At 38.3% G+C, this 26,616-nt stretch overlaps 1 protein-coding gene and 1 long non-coding RNA gene across 5 annotated transcripts in view; one reads left to right on the top strand and one right to left on the bottom strand.

Moving 5' to 3' along the window:
• Positions 1 to 26,616, bottom strand: part of LOC148071521 (teneurin-3) — a 264,037-nt gene that overhangs the window by 124,466 nt on the left and 112,955 nt on the right. For all 4 annotated transcript variants that reach the window (XM_087798802.1, XM_087798801.1, XM_087798800.1 and 1 more), the window contains exon 4: positions 13,286 to 13,511. In XM_087798802.1, coding sequence (XP_087654928.1) covers positions 13,286 to 13,511 — 226 coding nt within the window. The remainder of the gene's footprint in view (positions 1 to 13,285; positions 13,512 to 26,616) is intronic.
• Positions 20,588 to 26,616, top strand: part of LOC148071522 (uncharacterized) — a 106,129-nt gene continuing 100,100 nt past the window's right edge. The window contains exon 1 of the long non-coding RNA XR_015712806.1: positions 20,588 to 20,886. This is a non-coding gene — a long non-coding RNA (uncharacterized LOC148071522). The remainder of the gene's footprint in view (positions 20,887 to 26,616) is intronic.

Genomic DNA, 26,616 nt, shown 5'->3' on the forward strand with positions numbered 1-26,616 from the left:
AGAGCCACATGGAATTAATATTAATGCCAAAACAGAATCTACACACTAATTACTGGAGGATAATTGCAGACTTCCTACTGCACCATGCTGTTTTCACAAAAACTACTTTCAACAGTTGGAGCTCCAATTCCCCCTTCTGCACTTTTTTTTGGCGACCACATGTGAATATAATATGAATATTGTACTTGAAGTAGTGTTTCCAGCTGGGCTGCCACAGAAGTTTTAATAAAAAATAGGAGAATTTGTTTGATTGAGATCTACTCGTCCATGGCTGGATTTTACACACTGCAACTTTAATAGCAGAAACTAACTACAAGCTGAATTCTCGAAAGCATCTCTGGAATCAGAAAAATAAAAACGCAAGCGCATGATTTAAGCTAAAAGTGGAACATCTTAAAATAACTTTTTTTTTCTTAATGAATTAGCAACCTTCTCTTACCTTCCTGCCAAATCTCTTACACGACAGCTTTGGTTTTTCTCCACTTAAGTGTCTGTGTTTAACGCCTCAAGGAGTGGTTGCCTAGGTAACAGCCTAGTGATATACACCAATAAACTAGAATAATGTCTGTTCATCAATTATTTAAACTTTAGCTAGGTGTCTGATTTTTTTTTGTGAAGAGCACAATATTCAGGGGTTTTCTTTGGGACTGTATTGATCTCTTGAAAAAAACCGATGCCTCTGATTGGTTCCTTGGTAAACGTTATCTTAGAGCACACTCAGTGGGTCTGTATATAATGTTAATATAAATTAGAAATTGTTGAAATAATATAATAAAAATATATTTACTTGATATTTATTCAAGTAGTTTTTTCCATTATACCTTGTTTAAATGTATATTTTCATTATTGTTGTTCTCATTTTAGTATTGTATTTTGTCATCATCATTTTAGTGTTAAGATTATATAAAATTATGCAAACTATTTCACTAAAAAAAAAGAAAAATCTGAGGGATGGCAACTGTAAATACACTTTTAAATTCATCCTCGTGTTTTCATGTAGGATTTCCAGTAACACTAAAGCAAGGGAATACAATTAACATATAATATACTTATTACTTGCCTATTAATTGTTAATAACCAGTTATTACAGAATTAAGCGTGTTCGGTAAATATAGCCCTGCTGAATTACTTCACAATGATTTTTAACTGGGTTATCTCAGGGTCAATGTGACCAGAGGGCCACACCTGGGACAAAGTGAACGACCTCCACCACTGCATGTGTTTATGGATGCCAGAGAGGGCCTCTGGGTCACACGAACCCTGATATAACACAAGGGTTAAAGGATATATATGTTCCATGATCTCAATTGATATTATTTCATAGTTCTTTGTCAAGTTGTTTCTAGACAAAACAAGCATTTTGATCCACAATTGATTCTTTCCTCAACAACACATGGACCGTTTAGTGGGTCAACAGGATTGAAGTTTTAGTTTTCCTGTTCATTAGCGACATAATGTTCCTGCTGGACCTCATCAATTATTAAAGAGATTTGTTTCAAGAAAGTAGGACAAACTCAGACGCTTCCTGTAGCTGACTCCTCAAGGCAAGAAAGGTCTGATCAATCCTCAAATACCAGAACAAATGTCAGATTTGGACGGTTTAGCTCCACACAGACCTGGATGTCAGGGACACACAGGGATTGGAAATAAAGGTTAGACTCTTCTGCCGTTGGAATGACAACGCGCTCAAGGAGCCTGGAGAAGCCTGGATTTCTGCGTCGGGAACAATCTGTACCGTATCTGCAGCAGACGCCGCGATGCAGTTGGGTATGAATTGAGGTCAGAACTCGCACGCGCAGGCAAATAGACACAGTTATCTGGGGAGGGAAGTGGAAGTGGATGCAATCTGATGAGCTCGACAGAAAGGAGATGTTTGTGTATCTGCATGTTCTTGCGTAGGCTTGTGTTTAAGCTCAGAAGGTGAATGCTTATCGCGAGCCACAGAGATGATCTAGAAGACAGCTTTGCCAGTAAATAAAACACCTCGCCCTCACTTATTTATGCCAAGAAAGAAGTCGTCCGTGATCCCTCAACCTCCAGCAAAAAAATAAATAAAAATAGGAACTAAGAAGACAAAACTTAGAATCTACCCGAACCATCTGCAAAGGTGTATGACCAAGTTGTACAAGTTGGCAGCTACAAGCACATAAATTCATAAATATTTATGCTGCAACGAATATGTGCACAGCAACGTGCATATGGCTGCTGTACGTGGATCAGACCGTGCATAAGTTCCGGACATTTATATCAAATTTAAATAAATGTTCTTGGCACAAATATACATATAGCAATACTCTCGAGTAATCACCCACTGAAATGTATAAAACTAGAACTTGATTTAAAATAATGAGCAACATATTTTGTCTGAAAACATACAAGTCATTTTCTGCAGGTTTGTAAGTCGTTGTTCGTCCACTTGTTCCTTTTTACAAGCTGGCTTTCTGTTCAGGATGTCCCTTGCCTCTCGCTCTAGGTGGCTGGGGTAGACTCCAGCTACTCCCATTATAAGGGAATAAATTGCAGGAAATTAAATGGATAAAAAATGTAACATTGAACTTTAAAATAAAATGATGGGGAAAATGATTGAATATTATATTTATAAGTGCTCGTATGCAAGTAAGTAGTGGTTTTATGAAGCTTCATTTTATTTTATTTGATTCAATTAAATTGACTTTGTTAATCCCTCTGGAGATCTCCTTTGGGAAACTAGATATTCAGTTCACAGCAGACAATAAAAGGTACAGAAGTTTTATAAAAGCAAGAACAAGAACAAAGTGAAAATAAAAAGAGCAAAGTGCAAAGAGATAACAAAGTGCAAATATAATGGGCATACATCAAAGGAAATAACACAAAGAAAGAATAGATCAAAGTAAAAAACACAAAGACCTAAAAGGATAAAAACAGATTAAAATGCCTTCTTCCTGCTCCTGCTTCCAAACTCAGTTAGTTACTTACTTATACTTTAAATTAGGCAGTGTCATTATTTTCAGAGCCCAGTAGATGGCGTTCTCTGCACTATTTTCCTTTGTTTTAAACAACTGTTTTAACTAGTGATGGTCTGATGAAGCTTCATGAAGCAGTGCCTTAGTGTTTAGAGGTCAGTAGGTGGCACCATCAGTTAAAAAATAAAGCGATGTTTCACAAGAACAAAACAAAGCAACAAGTGCAGAGACCGCCATCTATTGGACTCTGAAATTAATGACACGGTTTCATGACGCTTCATCAGACCATCACTAAATGTTTTTCTTTCAAAATAAAATGAAAGTGAGAATTATTGAAGTAGTCTTTGGTCAAATTATTCTTATTATTTCATTGTGTGTATTAGTTAAAGCAACTGTTTGTATTTAATAAGTACTATTATGCAAGTACGAAAAATAAAAATAATTTTATGTGGATTAAAGAGTGGAAGTTTAAGTCTGAAAGTGGGAAAAAAATTTTAAAAAAAAAACAGTTTTTCATTAAAAATTGTAAATGTGAATATGTAGATCTATTGTTTTGACACCACAGATCTGGATGGTTTCCTGCTTAAGTTTGGTTCATTCTTATTGGCTCAGACTGCGATCACAATAGCAGAGTCTCTCCTAAACGATCCGTTATCTCGAGGCAATGTTGTCTCGCTCCTGATATTAACCTCCAAACATCCTGGAGGACTATCAAAAACAGCCCAATGATCTTGATCTTGACAGGTGTATGTCACACAAGAAGGCTTCGCTGAATTATGATGACTCTCTTTTTCAACAGCGCTAACTTGATTCTGAAATGCATGGAGGGCAGAGAAGAAGAAAACAAGATTACGAACATAAGTCAAAGTGACACCACAACTATTTACTCCAATCTGTTGAAAAGGCCATAACTTTCTGCTTTGACAGACTATTTACATCTGTCATCAAGACAAATTTCTTTATTGGACATTTATCAAACTCGGGATTTCTGCTGCTGATGTTTTTTATATCGGACTCATTTTTCCTCAGTAGACGCCCAAGATGATTTAGAGCCGCGGCGCCAGAGCGCGCGTCTGCATCTAAACACACTGTACGAGCGTCAGGAATTGATTACGGCGCCGATGATGCAACGCCACACATCACCGTGATAATCCAGCCACTTCTGCTGATGGCGTCGCCGAGAGAGAGAGAGAGAGAGACAATCAAGGAGATGCAAGAGTGAGCAAATGAATGGTGTCGGTGTGATCGCCTTGTGTTTGTGTGCTCAGACGCCTGTCCGACTGAGTGGAGCACGACACAAAAGCAGCGGCGCGCCTCGACTCGGTTCCTCTCACAACATTGCTTGTCATCAGTGTGACATTTGAAAACATCCTCACCGAGGACAAAAGGACCGGAGCAGTGAGTGGGCGGATTTGTCTTCCACAAAGCGCCAGCTGTAAGACCAAGGGGAAGGATGAGGAACAATGCAAATCTGCCGTGGTTATGTGTAATCTGCCTATTAGGCGCTGTCCGGTGGAAGCATTAGCATTTCAAGGTGAGAGGAGGAATAATCAAGGCCGCTATGATCCTGCACACAAATGACCGGCGGTGGATTCTAGCCGCTCCACACAAATATTACATGCGCTCTTCCTGTTGTAATGCTGATTATTTTAATGGGAGTTTTCCCCCCCCAAGCTTAAAATGAATTTTAATCACGAAATTAAAATTTACTTTCGATTATTATTTTTCATTAAGGAGCAAGTGAAAGGTGCAAAGGTTAAATACTTTCATTCAGAAAATACGATAAAGAGAGTGCAGATGGGTTGGGTTCATCTTCCATCCAATCTTTTAAATTATTTTTATATGGAAAAGTAGTTCTAATGTATAATTTTGTGTAAGCTGATTTGTTTTGGGTTTGGTATTTGTAATAGTTAGATTCTTAGGTTTAAAATAGAGTTTCAATGCTTGATTCTTTTTTTCTATTGTTTATATTGTGTGTTATCTTATTTCATTATTTTATTCTGTACTGACACTAGTGATGGTCTGATGAAGCTTCATGAAGCAGTGTCTTGTTGTTTAGAGGTCAGTAGGTGGCGCCATCAGTTAAAAATTATGCAATGTTTCATTAGAACAGTTGTTCAAATCAGAGAGAACAATTGTGCAGAGACTGCCATCTAGTGGGCTCTGAAAACAATAACACTGCTTCATGAAGCTTCATCAGATTATCACTATTTTGAACAACTGTTCTAATGAAACATCACATCATTTTTAAACTGATGGCGCCACCTACTGACCTCTAAAAACATGCCACTGCTTCATGAAACATTCCTATGTTGTGTTCACAACACTGACAATAAAGGTTTCTGATTCTGAATCATTCACACTCCAGATAAAACAAATACTATTCCATGTACTGTGATAAAAATAAATATCATAGCATTCTTCTTTTCTTCTATTGTTTGTTCATTTTAATGTCTGAAACAAGTTAATGTGCATACTCTTTTGATACATATAATGATAAGAACATATAAATTGCTGATAAAAGTGTAATTAAAAGCTGGAATCGACATTTTTATGCTTTCTTGATAATAAACACTTGAGTTCTTACATTAGTTCTGGACATTGTACTGACAAAAACAGGGCTTTTATTTATTCCATCTGTTCTTTTCTGTCTGCTAGTAAATAAGTGTGTCTCTATTTGGAGATAGAAGTTGTAGTTTAACATTACCGTCTGTATTTCATTTTGTGGTTGCTATTTGAAATGGTTAGATTATTCAATTTAAAATTAAGTCAGAATCATTAAAAAAATATATTCAACAATTCAAATATGGGAATCCATCTGCTGTTCCAGCAACCTTATTTGCTGCTCAATTTAATGACTGTTACAACTTTCGTTTTCAACACATACTGTATAATAATCAAAATATCCGATAAAAGTGTAATCTAAAAGCTGATAAAAGCTTTTCTAGATGGAACACACTTCTTACATCAATGCTTTGACATTTTACTCACAAAAACAGGGCCTTTGGGCATTTTATGTTTTTATTTTCTTTCTGTCAGTAACAAGAAACAAACAAGAGTTTGTAGATTTTTTTCCATGATTGTATTTGAACACAGAAATACTTGATAAAAATTTGATATTTGATTCCACAAATATTTGATACATTCTGCAAACTCTGTTTCATGTTCACCAGATAAAAGCTCAATAACACACAGAATAAAGTTTTAAAACACATGAATAGTGGTAGAAAAAAATCCTTTAAAACTTCAAAAGACTATAGAGAGCGATGGTATGAATTCTCCAGTTTTGTAACTAACTTCTCCAGATCGTTTCGACAGCACGAGCCGTCAGAACTCAGCATGCTGCCAATTGAAGTAAGTTCTGCTGAGTGATTGTTTGAACATGAAGTGTGTTTTATTTAACAAGACTCATTAGATTTCTGGCTAAGAGGTACTCGGCTCATGTTTACATACGCTCTCATTCAACGATTTGACAGTTAATCTGCAGGTGTGAAGGACAATTTGGGGGGAGACGAACAAAAACGTTTGTCTTTCTTGTCGTTGTCTCAAAGCCTTCGCTGATAAAAGATAATCACTCCGAGAATACTGAAGAATCCCATGACAGGATTTGATAATTAAGTATTCTTTTAAACTTCGTCTGATCAGTAGCTGCTTAAACTTGATTAGGATAAGAAAGAATTTACATCAATCAAAGCATTGGTGGTGGAAGATTCAAGATGGTGCCAGATCCAACACAAATGCCTCTTTGTGGAATTCATGAAATCAAAACCTCCACTCTCCGCTATAAAGGGTGTCAGGGGCCACTGGAGGTGTAAAAATGTGTTTGCACCATGTGAGGCGCATACAGGTATAATTGAACCCAGATGTGAAGCACCCGACGGACCGACGATGAGTGCCTCGGGAGGTTGAAGTACGGTTTGAGGCGCGTAATGGAACACTGTGATGAAGCACCATCGCAGTGGTTAGCACTTCCCGGACATGCCAAAACAAGATGAGGAACATGTGCATGTTTTCCAACGTTCAACTGGAGTTCAAGACCAATTCAAGACCACTTATTCTCCTGTCTCTTCTACAAATGGTGCCAGAAGTGGGCTGAAGGCCAACGTGTGAAAAGATCTCCCACTCCGTGTTTTTATTCTTTAAATATCTCCCTGTATGTCCATTTACGTTCTACTGCTCTCCCTTATCAGGGTCACAAATGCTGGAGACTATCCCAACTACTTGGGTTGAGAGTTACGATCAGATGCAGCTCATACCAGGTCGTTTCAGCCTTAGGATTATTAAACTTTATTTAATATACATACTTATTGCTATTGTGTTTCTTCTTTAAGTGCATTGACCAGTTAACTTCTGAATTAAAGACGCACTACGTAACAGTACGACTTCATTATTTATATATTTTTTAAATCTTTACAATTTGGTTAACTCCAACTTGTGACCCTTTGTTGGGGTCTGTACATGTCCATGTGATCCAAAAAATGATTATATGGCATTCTTCTTTTTTTTTAAATTACAATTGTATTGTCTTTAGAGATAGAATTCCTATTTTTCTTGGAAACCAAAACAATTACCTTACCTTATATCAGTAACAGTGAGAGACATTGTTTGCATTAATTTCCATTATGTTTATACCAATAAAAAAAGAAAGAAAACAAAATAGAGCTGACAAGAACCTGCCTCTGTTTTGGTATTTGGCAACAGTGGTTCCACATCATTGCAGTTACACTACTTCGACACTGCAAGGAGCTAGAGTTTTTTAGTTTTTTTTAAATCTAACAATTTTAAAGCTAGCTTGAGCTTACACAATTTTAACGCAATGGCAACATTTAGTGCTAGCTAAGTCAAAGTAAGTCAGTTTGTCAAACTCGGATGAGAATAGGATGAGGGGCCAAAATCTTTAAGCATTCTGGTATGTGGGTCAAACTAAACTGTCGAAAATGCAGAAGGATATGTCTGATTGTAATGTTGTCTTTTTATTCTTACCGTTTAAATCTATGTCTCTGTTCTCCTTCATCAAACACTCCAATCGTATAGCTGCTTCTCCTTTTTCAGTTAAACTTTCATTCAAAGTGTGTAGAATCTGTTGTTAGGCTTCGCTTAACTAACATTGTTGTTGTTCAAAGTATCAATGTATCAATCTACTTTTGATACTGGGCCTTGAGTTTGACGCATGAAAACATCTGTTCTCAGTATTTAATCAAAAGTATCCCAAAAGCACCAAATTAAATAAAAACCAAACAACAAAAGTGTAACGGAAAAAAAAACCTAAATTAGTAGAATCCACCACCTTCCATTCTCTGTGGTGCAGTTCTGACTCTCATTTGACACAGCTGGATAGATTTGTATCTAGAGCTGGTTACTAAAATAGAAACGGACAGCTGAATAAGAACACGTCATAGTCCATTTGTAAGAGCTCACAACAGAAACGTGTGTTTGGCATTAAAATGTAAAAACATGTCTTGAGGATTATCATTTTGGCTTCATGGCACAAACACACACATCAGCTTGTTAGAAAGCCAGAAAGCCTTTTTAGGCATCTTTTTGGTTGGGAATACAGGCTGAACAGATCACTTATCACTTTCAATTTCCAAAACCACACACAAAAACACCTCCATGCACACATACACCAATCCCGCTAGGTTGGGATGGATTTCGGAGACATGATCTACATGGACTTCACACACATACACACCAAATCCTTCATGAACTGCCGCTGCTTTTCTTTCTGCTCGCCCACGGAGAGCAGTCTTAACACAGTTCCCATCAGGAGCGTGTCGTCTGTAGGACAGTGTAACGCATGATGACTCCAGAGCTGAGACGTAATTTCATTTCACCAAAGGACTCCCCTGACGCAGGAAACCAATGAGGATTGACAGTACATTTATGATTGAAACGTGCGGCCGCGCGGCCCTTCAAAAGACTCGTTCTGAAATGTCATAATGGTCGTTCAGGCTGAATCTCATCGAATCTAAGAGTGGAAATGCCAAAGCGGGTTCTGGAAGACGTCCATGTCAAAGAAAATCCACCTGCATCTCTTTTGTGAGAGTCCACTTGAGCCTTCAATGAGGTGATTAAAGACACGTACAAGCCTCGTGTTCAGTGAGATTATCAAACAATCAAAACACTTAATATTTCTACATACATCTTAAACCGTCTTACAATAGAAATTGTGGTCAAAGTGATGTTATTATTATCTGTGAAATGATTATTGTGTTGATAATATTATTATTATTATTATTATTTCTCAATAATATATTAAATTTGATATGTTTGAGATTGTCAGTTTTTAAATACATTTTCAGGAACACAGGCTGGATTTATTCACCATTTCGTGTTATGAAGTTCAGAATGTGACGCCATGTAGGGGTCTATCAGAAAGAGTCTAGATATAAAGGTTAGCTAGACATGATTCTCTTAAAGCTCCCAAAATGTGTGTGATACTAAAGTTGTTTTAGGTTCATTAAGTGAATCACTAAATATGCCCCCGCACAGAAGATTTTTTCAACAATCTCTCCCAAAACTAGCCCTATCCCTCGATCTTAGCCCTTAGCCCTGGTTTTGCACTTGCTCGTGAGATAGAGGGGTGTCTCAATTCTCTGTTGGAGGAAGAGGTAGGGGTAAGACGAGGGCCAGTTAGGGCCAAACTATATTTTATAACCATTTTATACTAGTTAAAATGTTTAATGTTTGTTTAAATACAAACTTAAGTACGATGTAGAAAAAACAACTGATGACGAAGCAAGGGGTAGGGCTGTCTCAATTCCTAGCCCTTGGGACTCATTTTCGAAATGGTAGACAAATGGGATCTATGGGTTAAGGGGTATGGGTAAGAGGTAGAATTGGGACACAGCCCAACTGTGGAGAAAACAGAACTGTTCGAATGAAACATCACATAATGTTTAAATGATGGCGCCACCTACTGACCTCTAAAGTACAACATGACCTGTCTTCATGAAGACCATCACTTATCTTAGGACTTAGACACTGTATTGCACTTTGAATCAGAATTGAAATACTTTGACTATGCACGTCAGAGACGGACAGTTCAGCCCTCCATTCATGCAACACCTTGTGTTTATCTAACAATGCCTTGTTTAAATATAATGAACCCTTCTTTTTTTTTATAGCCTCCGTAATTTATTTTTCCAATATTTGGATACATTATTATGCTAGCAAACGTAGCTCAATAACTATAACTAAGTCCTTATGTACCACCATTATAATATAGTAATTACTGACCTTTTGAGTAAACATTACTCATCGATATGCACTCGGTAGAGAACAGGAAGCCAGTCACGGTGAAGGCTAGCTAGCACTGAAACCAATTAGCCGGCTCATGCTCTAGAACCCTCTCAACAGAAGGGTGCATGTAATTCACGACTGCTAATTGATGTTAAAGTGGCTAACGTTGTCTACTCTGTGCTTTATTTTCCGCAGGTCGCGTCAAAAGGAAATATATTGAACACGAGCGTAACATTGTGATTTATATGTGACACTTTCTTAATTAACAGCCTTGTTGGGAATAATTTACTGTCTCGACATGCAAGGGTGTATGTATTGTGCGCGGCATGAGAAATGAGTTTCATGCGGATGCTGTGAAATCACACCATGGATGTAACACACTGCAGCTGGTCTTCTAACCTCCACACAGACAGACTAATAAATACACTCTGGGGTTTCGTGTTTACATTTCGCAATCCGCTGCTTTTCTTGACATCCATGGAGAACTCGGTCTTCACTTCTCGGGCCGTCGGTTCACAGCAAACCCTCGTTCTTTCCCCACTGACAAGCGCTTGATTTAGAGTCCACTGCGGTGATGGTGATTTATGCCTCCGCTGATGATAGGTGCGCACATATTGTTCCGTCGATATCGCTAAGACGGCTCAAGGTCATCGCCCGGTTACTGCATCCTTCCCCAGAAAGTGAAACTGTCGCCATGTATCCCAATTGATCGGGTTCGATCCTAAGCCCCGGTCGCTACCTGAAAGAGAGATCTGAACTCCGTGCCAGAGAAGCATCAGCCTCCGATCGTAACCATCCACTCGAGGCCATTTGGATGTCAGAGCACAATGTACCACACTTCATTAGCCAAAATATTTAGAGCTCGCTGATTAAGAAAGATGTGACGGACGTTCCTGAGAGGGGGACTTGGCTCCGATCACAAATGAGTGCCTCGCACGGCAAATTTGGTCTGCGGTAATATCTGTTCTGATTCAAAACATCTGAAGGCTGAAACAATCAGGTGCTTTCGCTCAAAAAGAAAATCCACATAGAGCGATATAATGTTGCACGTGTTGGTTCTGTTCTGAGCTCTCACTGCGGCACAAATGTACAATAGAATATTTTGGGGTGATACCGTTAATATGCTTTAAATAAAATGAATATCAGCATTTTTATTTTAACGCTTCAATACTAACTTTGCAGCATCTTTCTTTATGGCAGAACAAGCAAAATCTTCCAGTAATAAGCAGTTTTCCTGTTCCCTGAGAGTGGTTAATAAAAAAAAAAAGTAAAAACTGATCGATACATTTATTGCTTCTGCAGAGATAGGCTGCTCAGTTATTGGAAACAATTCTTTATGAACAGGCCATATTTCTACATTTTAAGAGTGAGATTTACATATTCTGTATACACAAGATTTGACTTCACTTAAATGTTGCTGTAATAGTTTCCAGAGCAAGAATCTCACCTACAGATAAGTTCCTGAAGCCATGGAGAATTGCAAGATAGGTGCTACACATTGATACAAGTTGTGGTCTGCAACATTTCTTCAATATTACAAGTGGCTCATTTCTAAGATAAAATGATGAAATAAGGACTAGTATCAAACTTAACTTCATAACTTACAACCAATGCTCACCTGAGATGTGGCCTATTAATATCATTCCTCACTTGTCTACTACCATTTTCTGCTTTCATTAACTATGTTGTCGTAAAAAGAGGACTTTTACTTTTACACATTAGGATAATGTGATAAACTAGAATATGTATATGTCAGAGCTGTCTTAAGTTTAAATGGAATCTCATATAGTTCTTTGATTCGAGTTTTTGAAATACACACGGTAAAAATCTGACAAAGTGAAACAGATTTTTTGATGGGTCTCTATATCAAGGCAAATGAAAGCTTAGCAAACTTCACTGAGAACCTTTCTGTAAGAATGAATAGCAAGTACACACTTGGCACAATATTCTGACGCTGCAGTGAACTTGACCTTTGTCTCGATTTTGGGGAGTGTAAATGTCATCTCTGCAACATTTTTGGAGGACTTTTTTATCAACTTAAAAAAATCAGCTGAAGATTTTCCTTTTTTCTTAAAAATGTTCTTTGGGAGATATTTTAAAGTCACAAAAAAAGAGACGAGAAGCTGCTGGTGATGGTGGTCCAAGTGTACTAAAGAGAACACTTGATGTTTAAAACAGTTTAACACAACATTATTTTTGCGATGAAATCGATAATTGAAGGGATCATTTTACCAAATTTATTTGCACAGTTTAATTGATATTATTTTTTTATAATAATGATCAAATTATGGCAATATAATTACATGTTTCGGTCAAGTATAGTATTGTGATTATTGCCCTGAAATCCCTAATCCCTCCTTTTTAGTTATAGTTAGGGTTGGGAGACTAGTGTGATGTATTCTGTTTTTTAAAATTACAGGTAAAAATCTTTGTCCAAGTAACGGTTGTGAGCTGGGTTCAATTTTCTTCGTCCCAAAAGACAAAAAATAACATCCAAATATCTCATACTGTTATTTCCCTCTCTTATTGAAGGCGAAAAAAAATCCATCTTTAAGCATTTTAGTAGCAGAAGCTCCTGGTCTCTGAGGGTTTATCCCACATCATGCACACTCACACCGACAGAGCCGTGAACTGAGGCACTGGGAGCTGTTTTCGGTGTGTCTTTTTGGACGAGGAAAAGTGAGTCTCGTTCACGGCGGTTTTATGAACATATGGAACCTCTTTGTAGATTCCAAAAGGCACACATTACTCTAAAAAATTCTCCCAACCCTGAGTTGACAAAAACAAATTACATTTTAATCTTTCACTTTAATACAGACATAGGAAAAGTGTCGGCAAGTGGAACCACATCTAGCTTCTATAAAAATGGCAAACATTAGCTGGATAATAGAGTGAAGTCAAGTCAATTTCAAAACTGAAAGTAGACAAGATCAAGAACCCTTCTCTACTTAAATAAAACTTTTTCAGATTGAAGTTGACTGCAGGCTGTGCCGAAGAACTCTGAACATTCACATCATTAATTTTTCCAAGTCAGTGAGGAAGGGCTGAGCGATTTGACCATGAGAGCGGGGATGTTCGGCAGGTTAGCATGGGTCACTCACCGGCTCTCCAGGGCCACATTGCTGCCCAGGACCCAGCTGTCCTGCAGCTGGACGCATTCCGCCGTGCTCTGCAAGTCGGCCGCCAGGCCGGCTGAGGGCGGCGGACTCGGGCCCCTCTGATTGGCCAGCGAGCCTCGGCTCAGGGACGTGATGGAGGGATGCTGCTTGTGAGGGGGCGGGGCCGGCGGCAGAGGGGGCGGTCCTTGCTGACCGGACAGACAGTCGCCTGAGGAAAGACGGAGCAGGATTTAGACGTTCGCTCGAATAAACATTTCAACAACAGATTACATTCTTTTGTTTCTTAAAAAAACAACCGAACACGTGGTCACAAAAATATAAAAACAAATAAAACAAGAGGAGAATAAAAGGATTCAATTAGAAGCTTAAAAAGACTCAGGGATTATGGACAGATGTTGAGCCAGATAGATTTTTCCGGACATCATTTATAGAACATTCCCCTCGGGATCAGATGGTTTGAGAATAAATATTAAAAAAGTGGGATGGAAAACAATTATTTTTTCACAAATCAGGATGTTAATCCCACAGGATCCAAATAGAAATACATGTTTTTTTACCAAACAAGACCCTCCTAATCCAGAATGAAGATCTAATCACTCAGCAAACACTACCCTTCACTTATCATAGACATGGGTCCCGTCACTCCTCAATAAAAGACACTTCTTCCCACTCTTTCCATGAGACCTCTTGAGGAAATGTCAAACTGTGTGTCTGCAACATGAGAGAACCGAGGCTAACATCCGCCGAGAACACCCGGGAAAATCCCTAATGAAGTGCAGATGGCGAATCCTCGGTTAATGATGGATTTCCGACAACCACCTTACAGACCTCACAAAGTAAATACAACCAAGAGCAGGACATTAAAATGCGATGCAACCACGGCAAAAGAAACAAAACATGGAAATAACTGCCACTTTATAGTGACTCACATAATTGTCGCGAAACACCACGCGGCTGACAGTTGGCTTCTCTTAAACAGAAGGTCACTTAGAGAGGCAGCTGTTCTTTTATGGCCGCTTAACGCAATGTTTCACGTTTGATTACAGCCAGAGAAGACTCTCAAATAACTAATGACCAGAACATCCATTAGAGCTCAGAGAGAACAGGTTTTCCAATTTCACACAAAGCTGTGTAATTGGCCCCCAGAATGGCATGTGGTGATTATCTATCCATCTTCCTCGTTTAAAAGGTAAAAACCCACAGTGCTGACAATTCTGATTTGCTCCAATGAGCCCCAAATGGGTATCGTCTTTCTCGCCGGTTCAGATGCTCACCGAAAATGGAGGAAGCTGAGACGAGCATCTTTGCGCTGATGTTTTTTTTTTTTTTTTTTCTGACAAAGACGTGAATCTGTTTAAGAGTTAAATTTGGCAGATTTGAATAGTGGAGGACGTCGCTGGTGCATGCTTTAACCTTTTGCTCTCTCGTCCGTGAATGCAGGGAGGAGCGGAATAACCTCCGCCGTCACTAGACGTAACTTAATTTAAAAGACACCTCCCGTTGTTTGGAGGAGCCTTTAATGGCCAAGCAATTTGTGTCCTTGTGGGCTTTTCACAATGTCCTTCTGGGCACGAAAAACAAAGCAGGAGAAAGTGTGCCTTGAATCCTGTCCGACTCAAACGTTTGAAATCTCTTTCATTACTGTAGGGTACAAAACATATTTTTTACTACTGGAGACAGAACTCACAGTAGAAATATTCAAGGGAGGAAAAGTGAAATCGACGCCGTTTTTTTGGAGTTAATTGCAGGATACAGTAATAAAGATTCAGCAGGGGCAGGTTGCAACAATCATTTTTACGAGGGAACACTTTCTTTTTTAATCGTCGAGGAGATGGAAAAAGTATTATGTGGCGATGAGGAGCAAACATGAGTCATTATGGCCGAGTGAATTACTATTCTGGAGTGCTTCTAGTCGGCAGTTCTAATAACAGAATGAACCCTCCTTAAGACCTGTACAGATGGCGCTAGCCGTGCGGTAATCCTGGGCTGTGGATGTCTATATTAAGAAATTCCAACGAGTGTACCGTCTTCTGAGCTTTGAAAATCAATCAGCTCCATGACGCTTTGTTTGCCCAACTGTCATCTGCAGTCAACATGTCCGCCTCTCTGTGTTAGAGCCTTCCTAGAAGATCACTCCGACACTCTGAGATTGTAGAATACTACATTCGTTTGATTACTGATTCGTTTAAGTTACATGAAGTAGAAGCCATGTTCACATTAAACATTAATGAAAAATAAGTATATTTAAGAAAACCCCAATGATTTCCTGCTTCGATCAGAAAGTCATTTGTTTTTGTAGCATTTCTCTAACATAGAAGTTCTCTGATGAACGTGAACATGCTAAAACAGTAAAGTTATGTTGATGTAGGTGCATCGTCGTCGGACTGAAATGCCAAGCGCCAAGGACCTCGGCCCTTGAAAACCGGGGCTGAAGCTTTCCAGAAGCGACGCTTTCTGTAGAAATACTCCAACATTTTTTCATCAACAGCTTTGTGACCTTCTTTATCTATAGCATGGTTGATCTCTCTAGGAGAAATCAAGAGAAGTTTAATCAGCTAAATATAAAAAATAACCCATTATGCAAATTATGGTTCCCACTTTACACTGACACAAAAAACTACAAATACAAACGTTGTCATTAATACAACATTTACATTTTTCAGTGTGAAAAACTACCTCCAAAAACTGAATAACCGATATGATTGTATTATATTTTTTACAAGTTTATATTTTATCTGAATTATTTTTTATTATTTTATTGGTCCATTTCGAACAACCCTACCTACTAATACATGTAGTAAAAACACCAATACAAAGTATGATAAGACCGGCTCAAAAACGAAAATCAGAGTGAAGAGAAAAGCAGATTAGTCACTTAAAGGTCATTGTTCGTTTATTAAACATCTGAACTAGCACATCTCTAATCCTCAATCAAACAACACTGTTATCTTCTTTTTTTGTGCATAATCCTATGGAATTATTTATATTTCAGTCTTTATTTTAAAAGGTCAAATATCTGCAGTGAGTGGTCCAAACGCAACATTAAAACAGGAATAAAAAATGTAATACATATGTGTTGTAAATGTTGGGTCAGTCTGACAAACACTGCTAACCCTTCGCATGCAAGACTGTAATCCCTGATAACCTCTGGAGAAAATACTAAATCCTTACACAAGGAGACCATGAGATCATGCTCTGCTATGACTTGGCTAGAACGATTACAAGACACCACACTCATCTTCCCGGCTAGACTGCCAGCTTTATTAGAAAAGTGCTAAGTAGACTAATAGAAATGTGGATTATCTTCCAGCCCCGACTGGTCCTCGTTCACCTCCGGGTCTTATTTCATGTTGAAGCCGGCTGCAGCCTCCAGGAACACAAGCATGTTTCATCAGCACACACTCACCCCCGGATCAATAATTTATGTACGGAAATGAAGCAGCAGCAGCTTAAGTGACTTCCAAAAATAAAGGAAGGAGTACGTTCGTGATCAGGAGGTGTATCAAAGTCAGACGAAAACGCTTTATGAGTGTGTTCAACGATATGAAAACTACTTTACATTCAAGGCTTGATTGTAAGTTCAAGGCCTGAACTAACAGTCGGTGCTCACATCTCATCAGTAAAACGCCGGTTTTATTGTATTGCACATTTAGTTTGTCGTTACACTAGAATCTAACGCCAGCCTGGGCAGGTGCAGCCCTTAGTTTGACTGGCCTTCATGATGAGTCAAAATATGGTACTAAAAATAAATGTTGCATCTTATTACGAATTTAACTCAAAATATTACTTTTTATTTAGTTTATTTTCTCAATTTCTTTGTTAGTTCCGTACCTAAAATAAAATTAGGAGGTTATTGGAAAAAAACAACCTTCTAATAATATAAATAACTTGTATTATATCTAAATTATTCATCCATTGTTCTTTTTTTATTTATATTAATGTTCTTACATAAAATGAAAATAAAATGAAAACATATGAAACCAGATTACAATATTTTAGTCAATAATTTTTTTGGTCTAAATCTTTCTCGTTAATAATTCTACTTTTTTCTTTGCTATTTCCTGTTTCTATTTGCAAGTGTTTCTAAGATCAACGTGATAACAATAAAAAAAAAAATGAAGAAAACTCATCCAAAAATGTAAATTTTAACTGTGACAAAATGCACATCAATATATTAAATATATTAAATCTATGGTATAGTTTTTTTAAAGGCTAATATGGCAGAGATAAAAGAAAACATATGTACCTACTTCGAACTATTGGATTTTATACCTTGAATTCTAAATTGTATATCTGGAACACAAATAATCATTAAAATGAATAGTTTTGGTTTGATGAAGGGAATATGTTATAAAAGGAAAGATAACACCAGTAGTTATTGTTGACATTTGTCTCAGGTATCTACGGCAGCACAAACACAAGATAGAACATATAACGTTTAAAGGACTGGTGAGTGAAACTAGGGCTGTCAGAGATAACCTCTATGTATCTACTGCTCAGTCACTTATTATAGACCTTGTCTTGAAGAATTCAATAGACTTGTGAATGTTGGACATAATGTCTGGGGAATCCAACAAAAGCGTCTAAAAACAGATCAATCAGTCTAATCCTCACGACAACAGATTCAACACACCTCTTGTGTTGGCGTGTTAAAGGGTGGAAAGTTATGTTCAAAATCAATATGTCACAAAAGTAAAAAAAAAATACATGCCGAGCATCAGAGTGTCGGTAAAAAAATACCGTTAAAACCTTCAAAGGCTTTGGATTTGACATGCAGCAAATCTCACGGCATAATCCCACAATGGACTAAGGAGACGCTAAACCCCATGAGATGAATTCAAACCCGTATGTGTACTTTTACAGAAAAAATAAAATAAAAGAGAACGCAGACAAAGGCTTTGGGGTATAAATAAGACCTTCCACTTGAAATGATGTGGTGCAGTCTGCAATAAAATGAGGTGAGACAGCAATTCACTTTTGTTTCTGGCTCAGACGGGGAAGCAACACGAGAAAGATTTAGGCAGAACTACACCCGAGGGCCCTCGCACTCTTTGAAAATTGTTAAACAAGAGGTTATCCATATCGGTGACATTATTGATTCCTAAAAGACATCTGTTTTTGATGTAAAAAAATATATAAAATGAATATTTCTTTATGACCTACATGGTTGCTAGTTTACAGCCAATGAATCAATGAACCTATTATAAGAAGTCTTAAATCTACTCCTGGATCTGAGAGGATATACCGGACAAAAATCGACATCTGTGCCAACAAGCATCATCAATCAATTATTAGCAATTAGCGTTGATCTGTCACCACCTGGACGAGGTAATAACTTGGAAAAAACGTTTCCTCTTAAATCGATGAAAAATAAATGTAATATTTCGATTAAAGGAAAGAAACAACCCAACAGAAAATGAAAACAACAGGAAAACAAACCATAAATAAACAAATAATTTGGAATTATATATATTATAATTAAGGGGTGGATAGGTAAAGATGAAAATCTGATAAATTATACATTTTTTTCTTTAGGATTATGAAATATTAAGTAAAAAAAAAAGCTTGCAGATCATCCAAGTCGACTAAAAACTTGTATGAGTCACAGGAACTGCTCAAGCAGAATTGCTAAGTTGACAGGAAGCAGGTCACACCAATGCTTTTGCTGAAGGAACCACACGTCTCGAATCAGGAACAACATTGTTATGAGTTTCTTGGAGCACCAAAGACGTTTACACAAAACATTTCTATTGTTTTAGAAATAAAAAACAGGAATATCTTGAAACCATCTCTGCATTTTTATGTTTGCAGGACCAGGTTAGAATTCATAAAAAAAATCTTTCTCTGACTTTGACCATGAAAGGATCCCTTCATCTCCTGTCTTTCTCGGAACCAGAGATGTGTATAAAAGATATAAATAAACCTCTCTCTATTAAAGCGTGTTCCTCTGGCCACCCTGCAGTCTCATTAAGACACAACTTTAGAAGCACGTACACAAGGAGTTGATCGGTCAGTGAAGCCTCTGAGAAATGACTGAACGGTAAAAACTGCTTCTTCATACCTGCATCCAAAAATCTGTTTAATTAATGCGGACATCTTTGAAGGTTCTTTAAAAACCCCCCGGTGAGTGTTTAGGTCATGATTCTGGCTTGTGCATGAGTTTTCTACCAACAACCAATCAGGATTTTTAATTGCATGCTTTATTAAAGCTATGAGTCAAATGGATTTGAAAAGCTCCACGCTGGGCTTTACTTCCCTCACTTTTGTTTGTTACCATGTATTTCACCATCGCTGCCTCTCCACAGTGGGCGTGAGCGCGTTAGAGGCAGCGTGTTTTCTTGTCTCCAATTTGACGGCGTGGGTTTTTGAATCCAATTTCTGACAGTTTTACACTCAGGACGGTCTGGCTATGATGAAAAACCCTTGAGTGATTCCCATCCACTCTGCCCTTCTTGAGGACTTTAAGTCAAAGACATGAAAGCAGCCGAACCCGGGCGGGATAAAATATGGTTTACATCAGACGCCGCCGCGCAAACATGTATACATGTGCTCGAACAGTGAGTGAATAAACAACACATTTAAGAAATTGTCGTGAATAGGGAAACACTCTGGGAATTTGACTGGGCTTTCAAGTGCAGGTTCAGTGGCCGGGGAGGCGGATGAAACAGCTGTGCGGTTTATGGGGCTTTGCTTTGAAACCAGATCAAGACGGATGTCTGCTTTGCATAATTCCTCAACATCAGCTTGTCATCATCTCCATCAGCAACTTGCTTTGGAGGGCATTAGCGATTAATGCTGCACGCCGACGCAGATTCCAAACACTCGTTCTTTCCTTAATGACGCTTGCTATAAAGATAAAATGGAACATAAAGAAGCTTCTGTGTTTTTATATCTCAATCTGGTGAGCATCTTTGTTTTTGTTGTTCCTTGTCTTAAACCAACTCAAGGTCTGTCAAACATGCTCCGAGAGGTTCCTCTGAGAGTTCAAGCTGCTTCCCATGTGACAACATATGTTTACTTGATATAGCAATACTCTGATGTATATTATCAAACTGACACATCATTCTGAGTGTAGCTCCCACCGTTTTGATTTGATTTAAACCTCTTGTTATGTTCACCGACCTTTGTCATCCCGGTCAAATATGGTCCGTTTTCACTGCTCTAAAGAAATAAACAAATACCAATAATAACCCACGCATTTTTTATTGTATTTTCACATGTATGTGTCTGTGTTTCTTTTGGGTTGTGTGGTCTTTTTCTGTGTGGGGATGTTTTGCAGGGTGATGTGATTCTGTTCATGTGTTTCAGTTTATGTATTTGGGTGATGTGTTTCTGTTTGTGTGTCAGGCTGGAATGCTTCAGTTTATATTTTGGGGTGATGTGTTTCTGTTTGTGTCCGGGTGGTGTGTTTATGTGCCAGGTTGTTGTGTTTCAGTTCATGTGCCGGGTCGGTCTTTTTCTTCGAATGTGTCGGGGTGTTGCGTTTCTGCCTATGTGTCGGGGTGGTATGTTTCAGTTTATGTGTCGGGGTGATGTAATTCTGTTCCTGTGTTGGGGGTTGTGTTTTTTTTTTTTTTTTCGGGGTGGTGTATTTCTGCAAATGTGTTTGGATTGTGAGTTTCTGTCAACATGATGTGTTTATATGTTGGGGTTGTGTGTTTTTTGTTTATGTGTTGATGGGTTGTTTTTTTTGCTGTAAATGTTTTGGGGCGGTGTGTCTGGAGGCTTTTATTTTTTTAATGTGATGGCTGAATTGAATCTGGACTGGAGGACAGCATAAGGCCTGGAGGTAACAAAATGCAAACACAATATTTATGAATGATGTAAATCAGTCAGATTTGACCGAACACTAGCGGAAGGTTAAATAAATCGGCTACACGCTAGTACAGCTGACAGCTTTCTGTTTCTAGGTCCACACTTTACATGAGCATGAAAGCTTATGAAAGCAACGTACAAGAAGGATATGTTTAAATAGAAAAATATAAGAACATTTTACAAGTGAGTTGCGTCAAAAGCTTTGATAAATGTTTATTTTTTTCAATTAAACCTAAACAATAATGCTCATCAAAAGGGTTTAGTTGAGTTGTTGACTACGATGTGCTAACTAATGTCTATGGAGGATATGTTTCCAGTCTCATAACCAAAGAATTGTGGTACATTTGCTTTTTTATAATATCTAATCATTTTCAGACATCACAAAAATTCACAACCACATCGTCCAGTTCTTCTCAGACACAAGTTAAAGCTGTAAAAGTTTGTTGAAGTGAGTGTGCGACTCTGATGCTGGAAAATAAATGATATGTGCATCTATCAGCGGATCACAAAGATTGATAAGAACATGAAGAAGGCATTTGAGGTGTTGAATAAACTGTCCTCATTTATATGAACTTTTCACTTGATTTAAATAAACAATGTTCAAACGGAGTTCCGCTTGTCCAATGTCTGGTCGAGTGTGAAGCGATCCCATGACTTCAGATTCACGTCAGTGCGTTTCTCTAGATTGGAGTGCTGCCCAGATTACCGATCTCTGACCTCTGACTCTGACCGAGGGTATTGATACGGAGGAAACTCATAGAAGTAGCTCAGAGTAGAAACAATTTCGCTTTGCCATCAGTTTCTGACATTTAACCAAATAATTGATGGTTTTCTAACTACTTGTTTAAAGTTTGTTGACCAAGAGTTGCATTCCGAACAGCTGCCCAACTTTTGAGTTTATTTTTTAGTACAGCACACAGTACTGCAGACAGACCAGTAATCTTCTGATTCAACCATTGAACTTTAAGGTACTCTCTGAGAGAGGCCGGATTCCTTCCCTCACTCTAGTAAGATTGGCTGACCTTGCTGACCTTCACCTCAGTTCCCCCCTTCAGCACAACAACCACACCATGTTCATTCTTTTCTCAGGCATGACAAACACCTCCAGACACTAGGTCTCTTAACCCCAAAAGTTTAATATCATTTAAGAGTGCAGTCAACGTATTTATCTTCCATTCATTTTCTCAAAAAGACACATTTACGAAATAGAAAAAAAAAAACTTGTCAGAGAGTCAATTTCCAATCTGTCATCAGATTCCTTTGATTCTCCATCACCTTTTTGTTTTTTTATGAAGTTCAATTGATTCAATGTATTTTTCTTTAACATTTAAACAGGAAAAGCTCAACAACTGTAGTCGTTCCTGGTCATGGCATAAAAACATTGATGGTATTTGTGTATGGTGCACTTTACCAGTATTTTACGAATTATCTATTTATATTTAAACCCTTACACGACATTAAAACATGATGATTACAAGTGAATCCGCAGTGTTGCGATCAAAAGATTACAGAAAATTATCCATTTCTAAGTTTGTACTCTTGTTGTTATCTCGCTTGATTATGTGTTTTACCTGAAAGGTCACCGTGTTTTTCTTTATTTATGGATTGAGCAGCAGAAACCTGCTCATTCAAGCTAGGTGGATTTCCAGGGTTAGTTTGGTCGTTAAAAGCTCCACAAAAGTATCAGTAGCGAGCACTGTCCACAAACTTAGTTGATATTTTTCTATTCATCCTGTTAATACACACTGTTCTTTGTATCCTAACACTTTTTGTGATGTTTGAATCTTTGAAATACTCTCTTGGATTAAAGCCTTTCTAAGTCTGAACACAGTCTGTGATGCTCCAATATTGAGTCTGAACACAATTAAAAGCCATTTTGCACTCACCAAGGCTGGCAGAGCTTTAGTGAAAGCCTTTTCATATTCATTGTTTAAGTACTATGAAGGGTCTTGTGCCATTTTGCCCATTAAGAGACTGATGCAACTGCTAATGGAATTGAGAGGATGTCCGCTTTGACTGGCTCCCACTTCTTCTAGAAGAAGCAAGAGATGGATTCGTCAAAACACTCATCAGATCATAATTAAGATAAAGCTAGCATTCAGTTAAGATCTCCACTGAATAACCAGAATTTTACGATTAATAATAACTAATGAAACGCTGCAGATCCAGATCAGGGCGTAAAAGTTTCAAGCTTTAACTGAGCTAAGTTAACTGACAGGAGGGAAAAGGTGGGAATCAGCGTCATTTTGGGCAGATGGTCAGGAGACCAGGAGTTGATCGGTGTGTGGGTGATGGCGCTCAACAGGCAGTCAGAACATACAGACTGAGGGGAAGCAGATTCAGTGTCAGGAACAGAAGAGGAGGTTGGTTGCTGTGACCAACAAAACCAGGCAGCGGGGGGTCTGTGCAAGGAGGGAGGCTGGAAGGAGTCGCATGTAGGCAAAGACGACGGAGCAGATTGTGGGAGTGTGAACGTGTAACTGGGGCGACTGCCAGAGAGGCTGCAGGCTAGAATGAGATTGGATGAAGGCTCATTTAAAGATGGCTTGCAGGTGATGCAGAAGCCGATTTGTTATACTCTAAATACAAAATAAACATAATAATACTAATAATAATAATGTCTATTTATATAGCGCCTTTCTAGAACATCATTAGGTATTTTATTTTTGATTTATGAATCATGTTTTTTATTCTGACCTCTAACAAAGAAAATATTTCTTCGGATATCAACACACGCTGAAGGTGTTTCTAAGGGCTGCACCTGGTTAAATCCAGCACAATTTCAACAACCCAGCCTCAGTTGAGTTTTGGGGATTTACTCCACGTAGAGAGATGGCAATTTCCAGAAGGAGAGTGTTTTTGAGGTGGAATGGAAAAGAAAAGCTGTGAGAATTCCATCTTAGTGCCTGCCAGAATACCTTCCCTGCTCCCGTCTGGCCCACTCCTCCGCTCACTTCTATATCTGATCAAACGTTGAAGAAAAAAAAAAGTCTTTCAAGTGGTTTTCTCTGTAGGCGAACCAGGACGTAACCAATATTTCAAGGATTACATAATCGTTGCAGTATAGAAGCAGACATCGCTCGGCGTGTTATTGCGGCAGACGTTCATCAACTGACATTTGATACAAATCTAGACTTCCATTCATTTAAAATGTATGATCAGTAAGAGGTAAAGCTGGGAGGATGCGCTGTGCATTCGTTATTCCGTCTCTCTCACGCACCCCCCCCCCAGTTTCTCCCCCAGACATTGCTGCAGATGGCAGATCATCACACAGATGATGACTGCTTAGCACTTCTTTCTGACAGCTCGCCGATTACATAGCAATTACACTCCTTCTCAAAGGCTGCTTTGACAATTAGCCCACTGACAAAACACTTAGCCGTATTCATCATGTGTGGACAGGTTTGGCTTCCTTGTTTGTCCAGACAGATTGTATTGACACAAGGTTAAGATGTTCCATTTCCAAAACTTCGGCGACAGACGGCACATTTCCTGCAGCGCAATAATGAGGACGCCGCGATCAGTTCATTTTTCTAAACTATAGTCACACTGGGAGGTGGACCAGTTTTTTTCCTTCCTTCAAAGCTACCAGCCAATAGCTTTGTGTGCGAACTTGTACATTTTGCTAAATTCTCCGCTTGTAGTTACCCTGACTGAGCCAAAGCAATATGACTATATGTTTTATATTCTGTAGGTACATCTACTATCAAAGTAGGCTCTAAATGAATGAACGTTGTCAATAGAATGTCAATTTTTATTGAAATTTTCCATCTGTTTTGTAGGTTTCAAGTCTTACGGTATGGTTCTGGTCTCGTTTTATTTTTGACGGTCTATGGAAATCTTTTTCACTTGATCGAGAAAGGGGTTTGAGCGTAAATTCCAAAATAAATATAGTTCCACTCTTCAGGGATCTTCCCTTTTCCAGGGTGGTCTTGAAACGTAACCCCTGCGATAAACGTACAACAACTAAATTGACTGAAACTTCATGCTTTAAACTCTGTTACTCTTGTTTTGTTGACTTTTGTATAGTATGACAGTATTGACAAGTGTATATTGTGCATGTACCTCTGAAAAAAGTCTTGACCTTAACTTGACCTGTCTAGGTCTTGGTCTGGAAACTCCTTGGTTCTTGGTAGTGTTTTGGCCTTATCTGAAGTGGTCTAACTTTTTACCAACAAAAGTTCAGTTAATTATACAACCAACGAAAATCTGAAAAGATTGTGAAGTGACACATTAAAAGTCCTATTTAATTGCCTTTTATTTTGTTCATACATAGCTTAAATTTGGCCACTTGTTTTTGTTCTAGTCTATACCAATCTATAACATGGATAACTGAATTTTGGGAAGCCCCTAAATATTGATGATACCCAGAGTTACAAAACACGCTCAGGGGGTGAGGGCTGCTCTGCCACCACCAGCGACCTGGCTTGGGCGGAGTCATGCAAATACAATCAAAAAGTCTCACTGATATTTCAGATAAGTGCAATTTCTTTTTCCAGGATATGAGTTAGAGATGCCTCTAGCTGTCAGGGTGGAAAAGTGATGCCTGGTTATCATTTCCCGGGGCATCAGCCATGTCAGAGCTCACCTGAAAACTCAGGTCAATGAAACGCAAGTGACGTGAACTAGTTCGAATTATAAGAATTTAGAAAGAATTATTTCTATATTTTCATTTAAAGTGGATACAATTAAAAATAGTGTTCTCTTCACACGTGAAATCAAAAAGTAAGATACATAACTTGTCTGTGTATAAAAGTATACTAAGTAAACTATAATATGAATTGAAGGAAATGCTGTAGCAGCAGTATGGGAAAACATCTAACCCTAAAAAAGCAAAAAGCAAACTTTAATTGGTTTGATATCTGATTATAAAGCAGAGTTCTTAATAAGACTGCGACCAAAAGTTCTGTGGCTGCTCCAGAAACCATTATCTTAACCCCAAATTGCTCTGTCTATGATTAAATGTGTGTGAAACGCTCCTGCTGGCATTTAATGTATCCTATATTTCATTTTCCCCCTTTTTTTCAAAGAGTTTTTCATCATTCTATTACATTTTCTCAGATTACTGAGAAGTTTCTGGTCTTCCAGTGAAACACTTTCTTTCTCTTTGCACTCGCACAGCCCCTGAGAGAGATGTCTGGTTCTTTATGCGTTCAATGTTTCCACCGTGTTCATCGGCTAATTGCGAACTTCATCTGTCTACTGTACGGTGCAGTGCAGGTAGAGCTCAACAGAGATTTGCTGCAAAACAGCTTCCTGCTGTTCCCTGAGAAAATACAAAGGCAACAATAACAACAAGGTTGAGGAAACACGCCGGAAATTAGAGATTGATGGAAAAAGGGAGCTCATTTCATCACAATATATATATATATATATATATTTTTTTTTTTTTTCATCAAAGCAAGAACCTCAATTGAAGAAGAGTGCGAAGAGTGAAGCGATCTAGTTTCGTTATTTCCCTCATGACTGCAAAACAATTTCAGTAAACTTTGAGAAAA

Source organism: Callionymus lyra, chromosome 9 (genome assembly GCF_982586985.1).
Source record: "Callionymus lyra chromosome 9, fCalLyr1.hap1.1, whole genome shotgun sequence".
Taxonomy (NCBI): domain Eukaryota; kingdom Metazoa; phylum Chordata; class Actinopteri; order Syngnathiformes; family Callionymidae; genus Callionymus; species Callionymus lyra.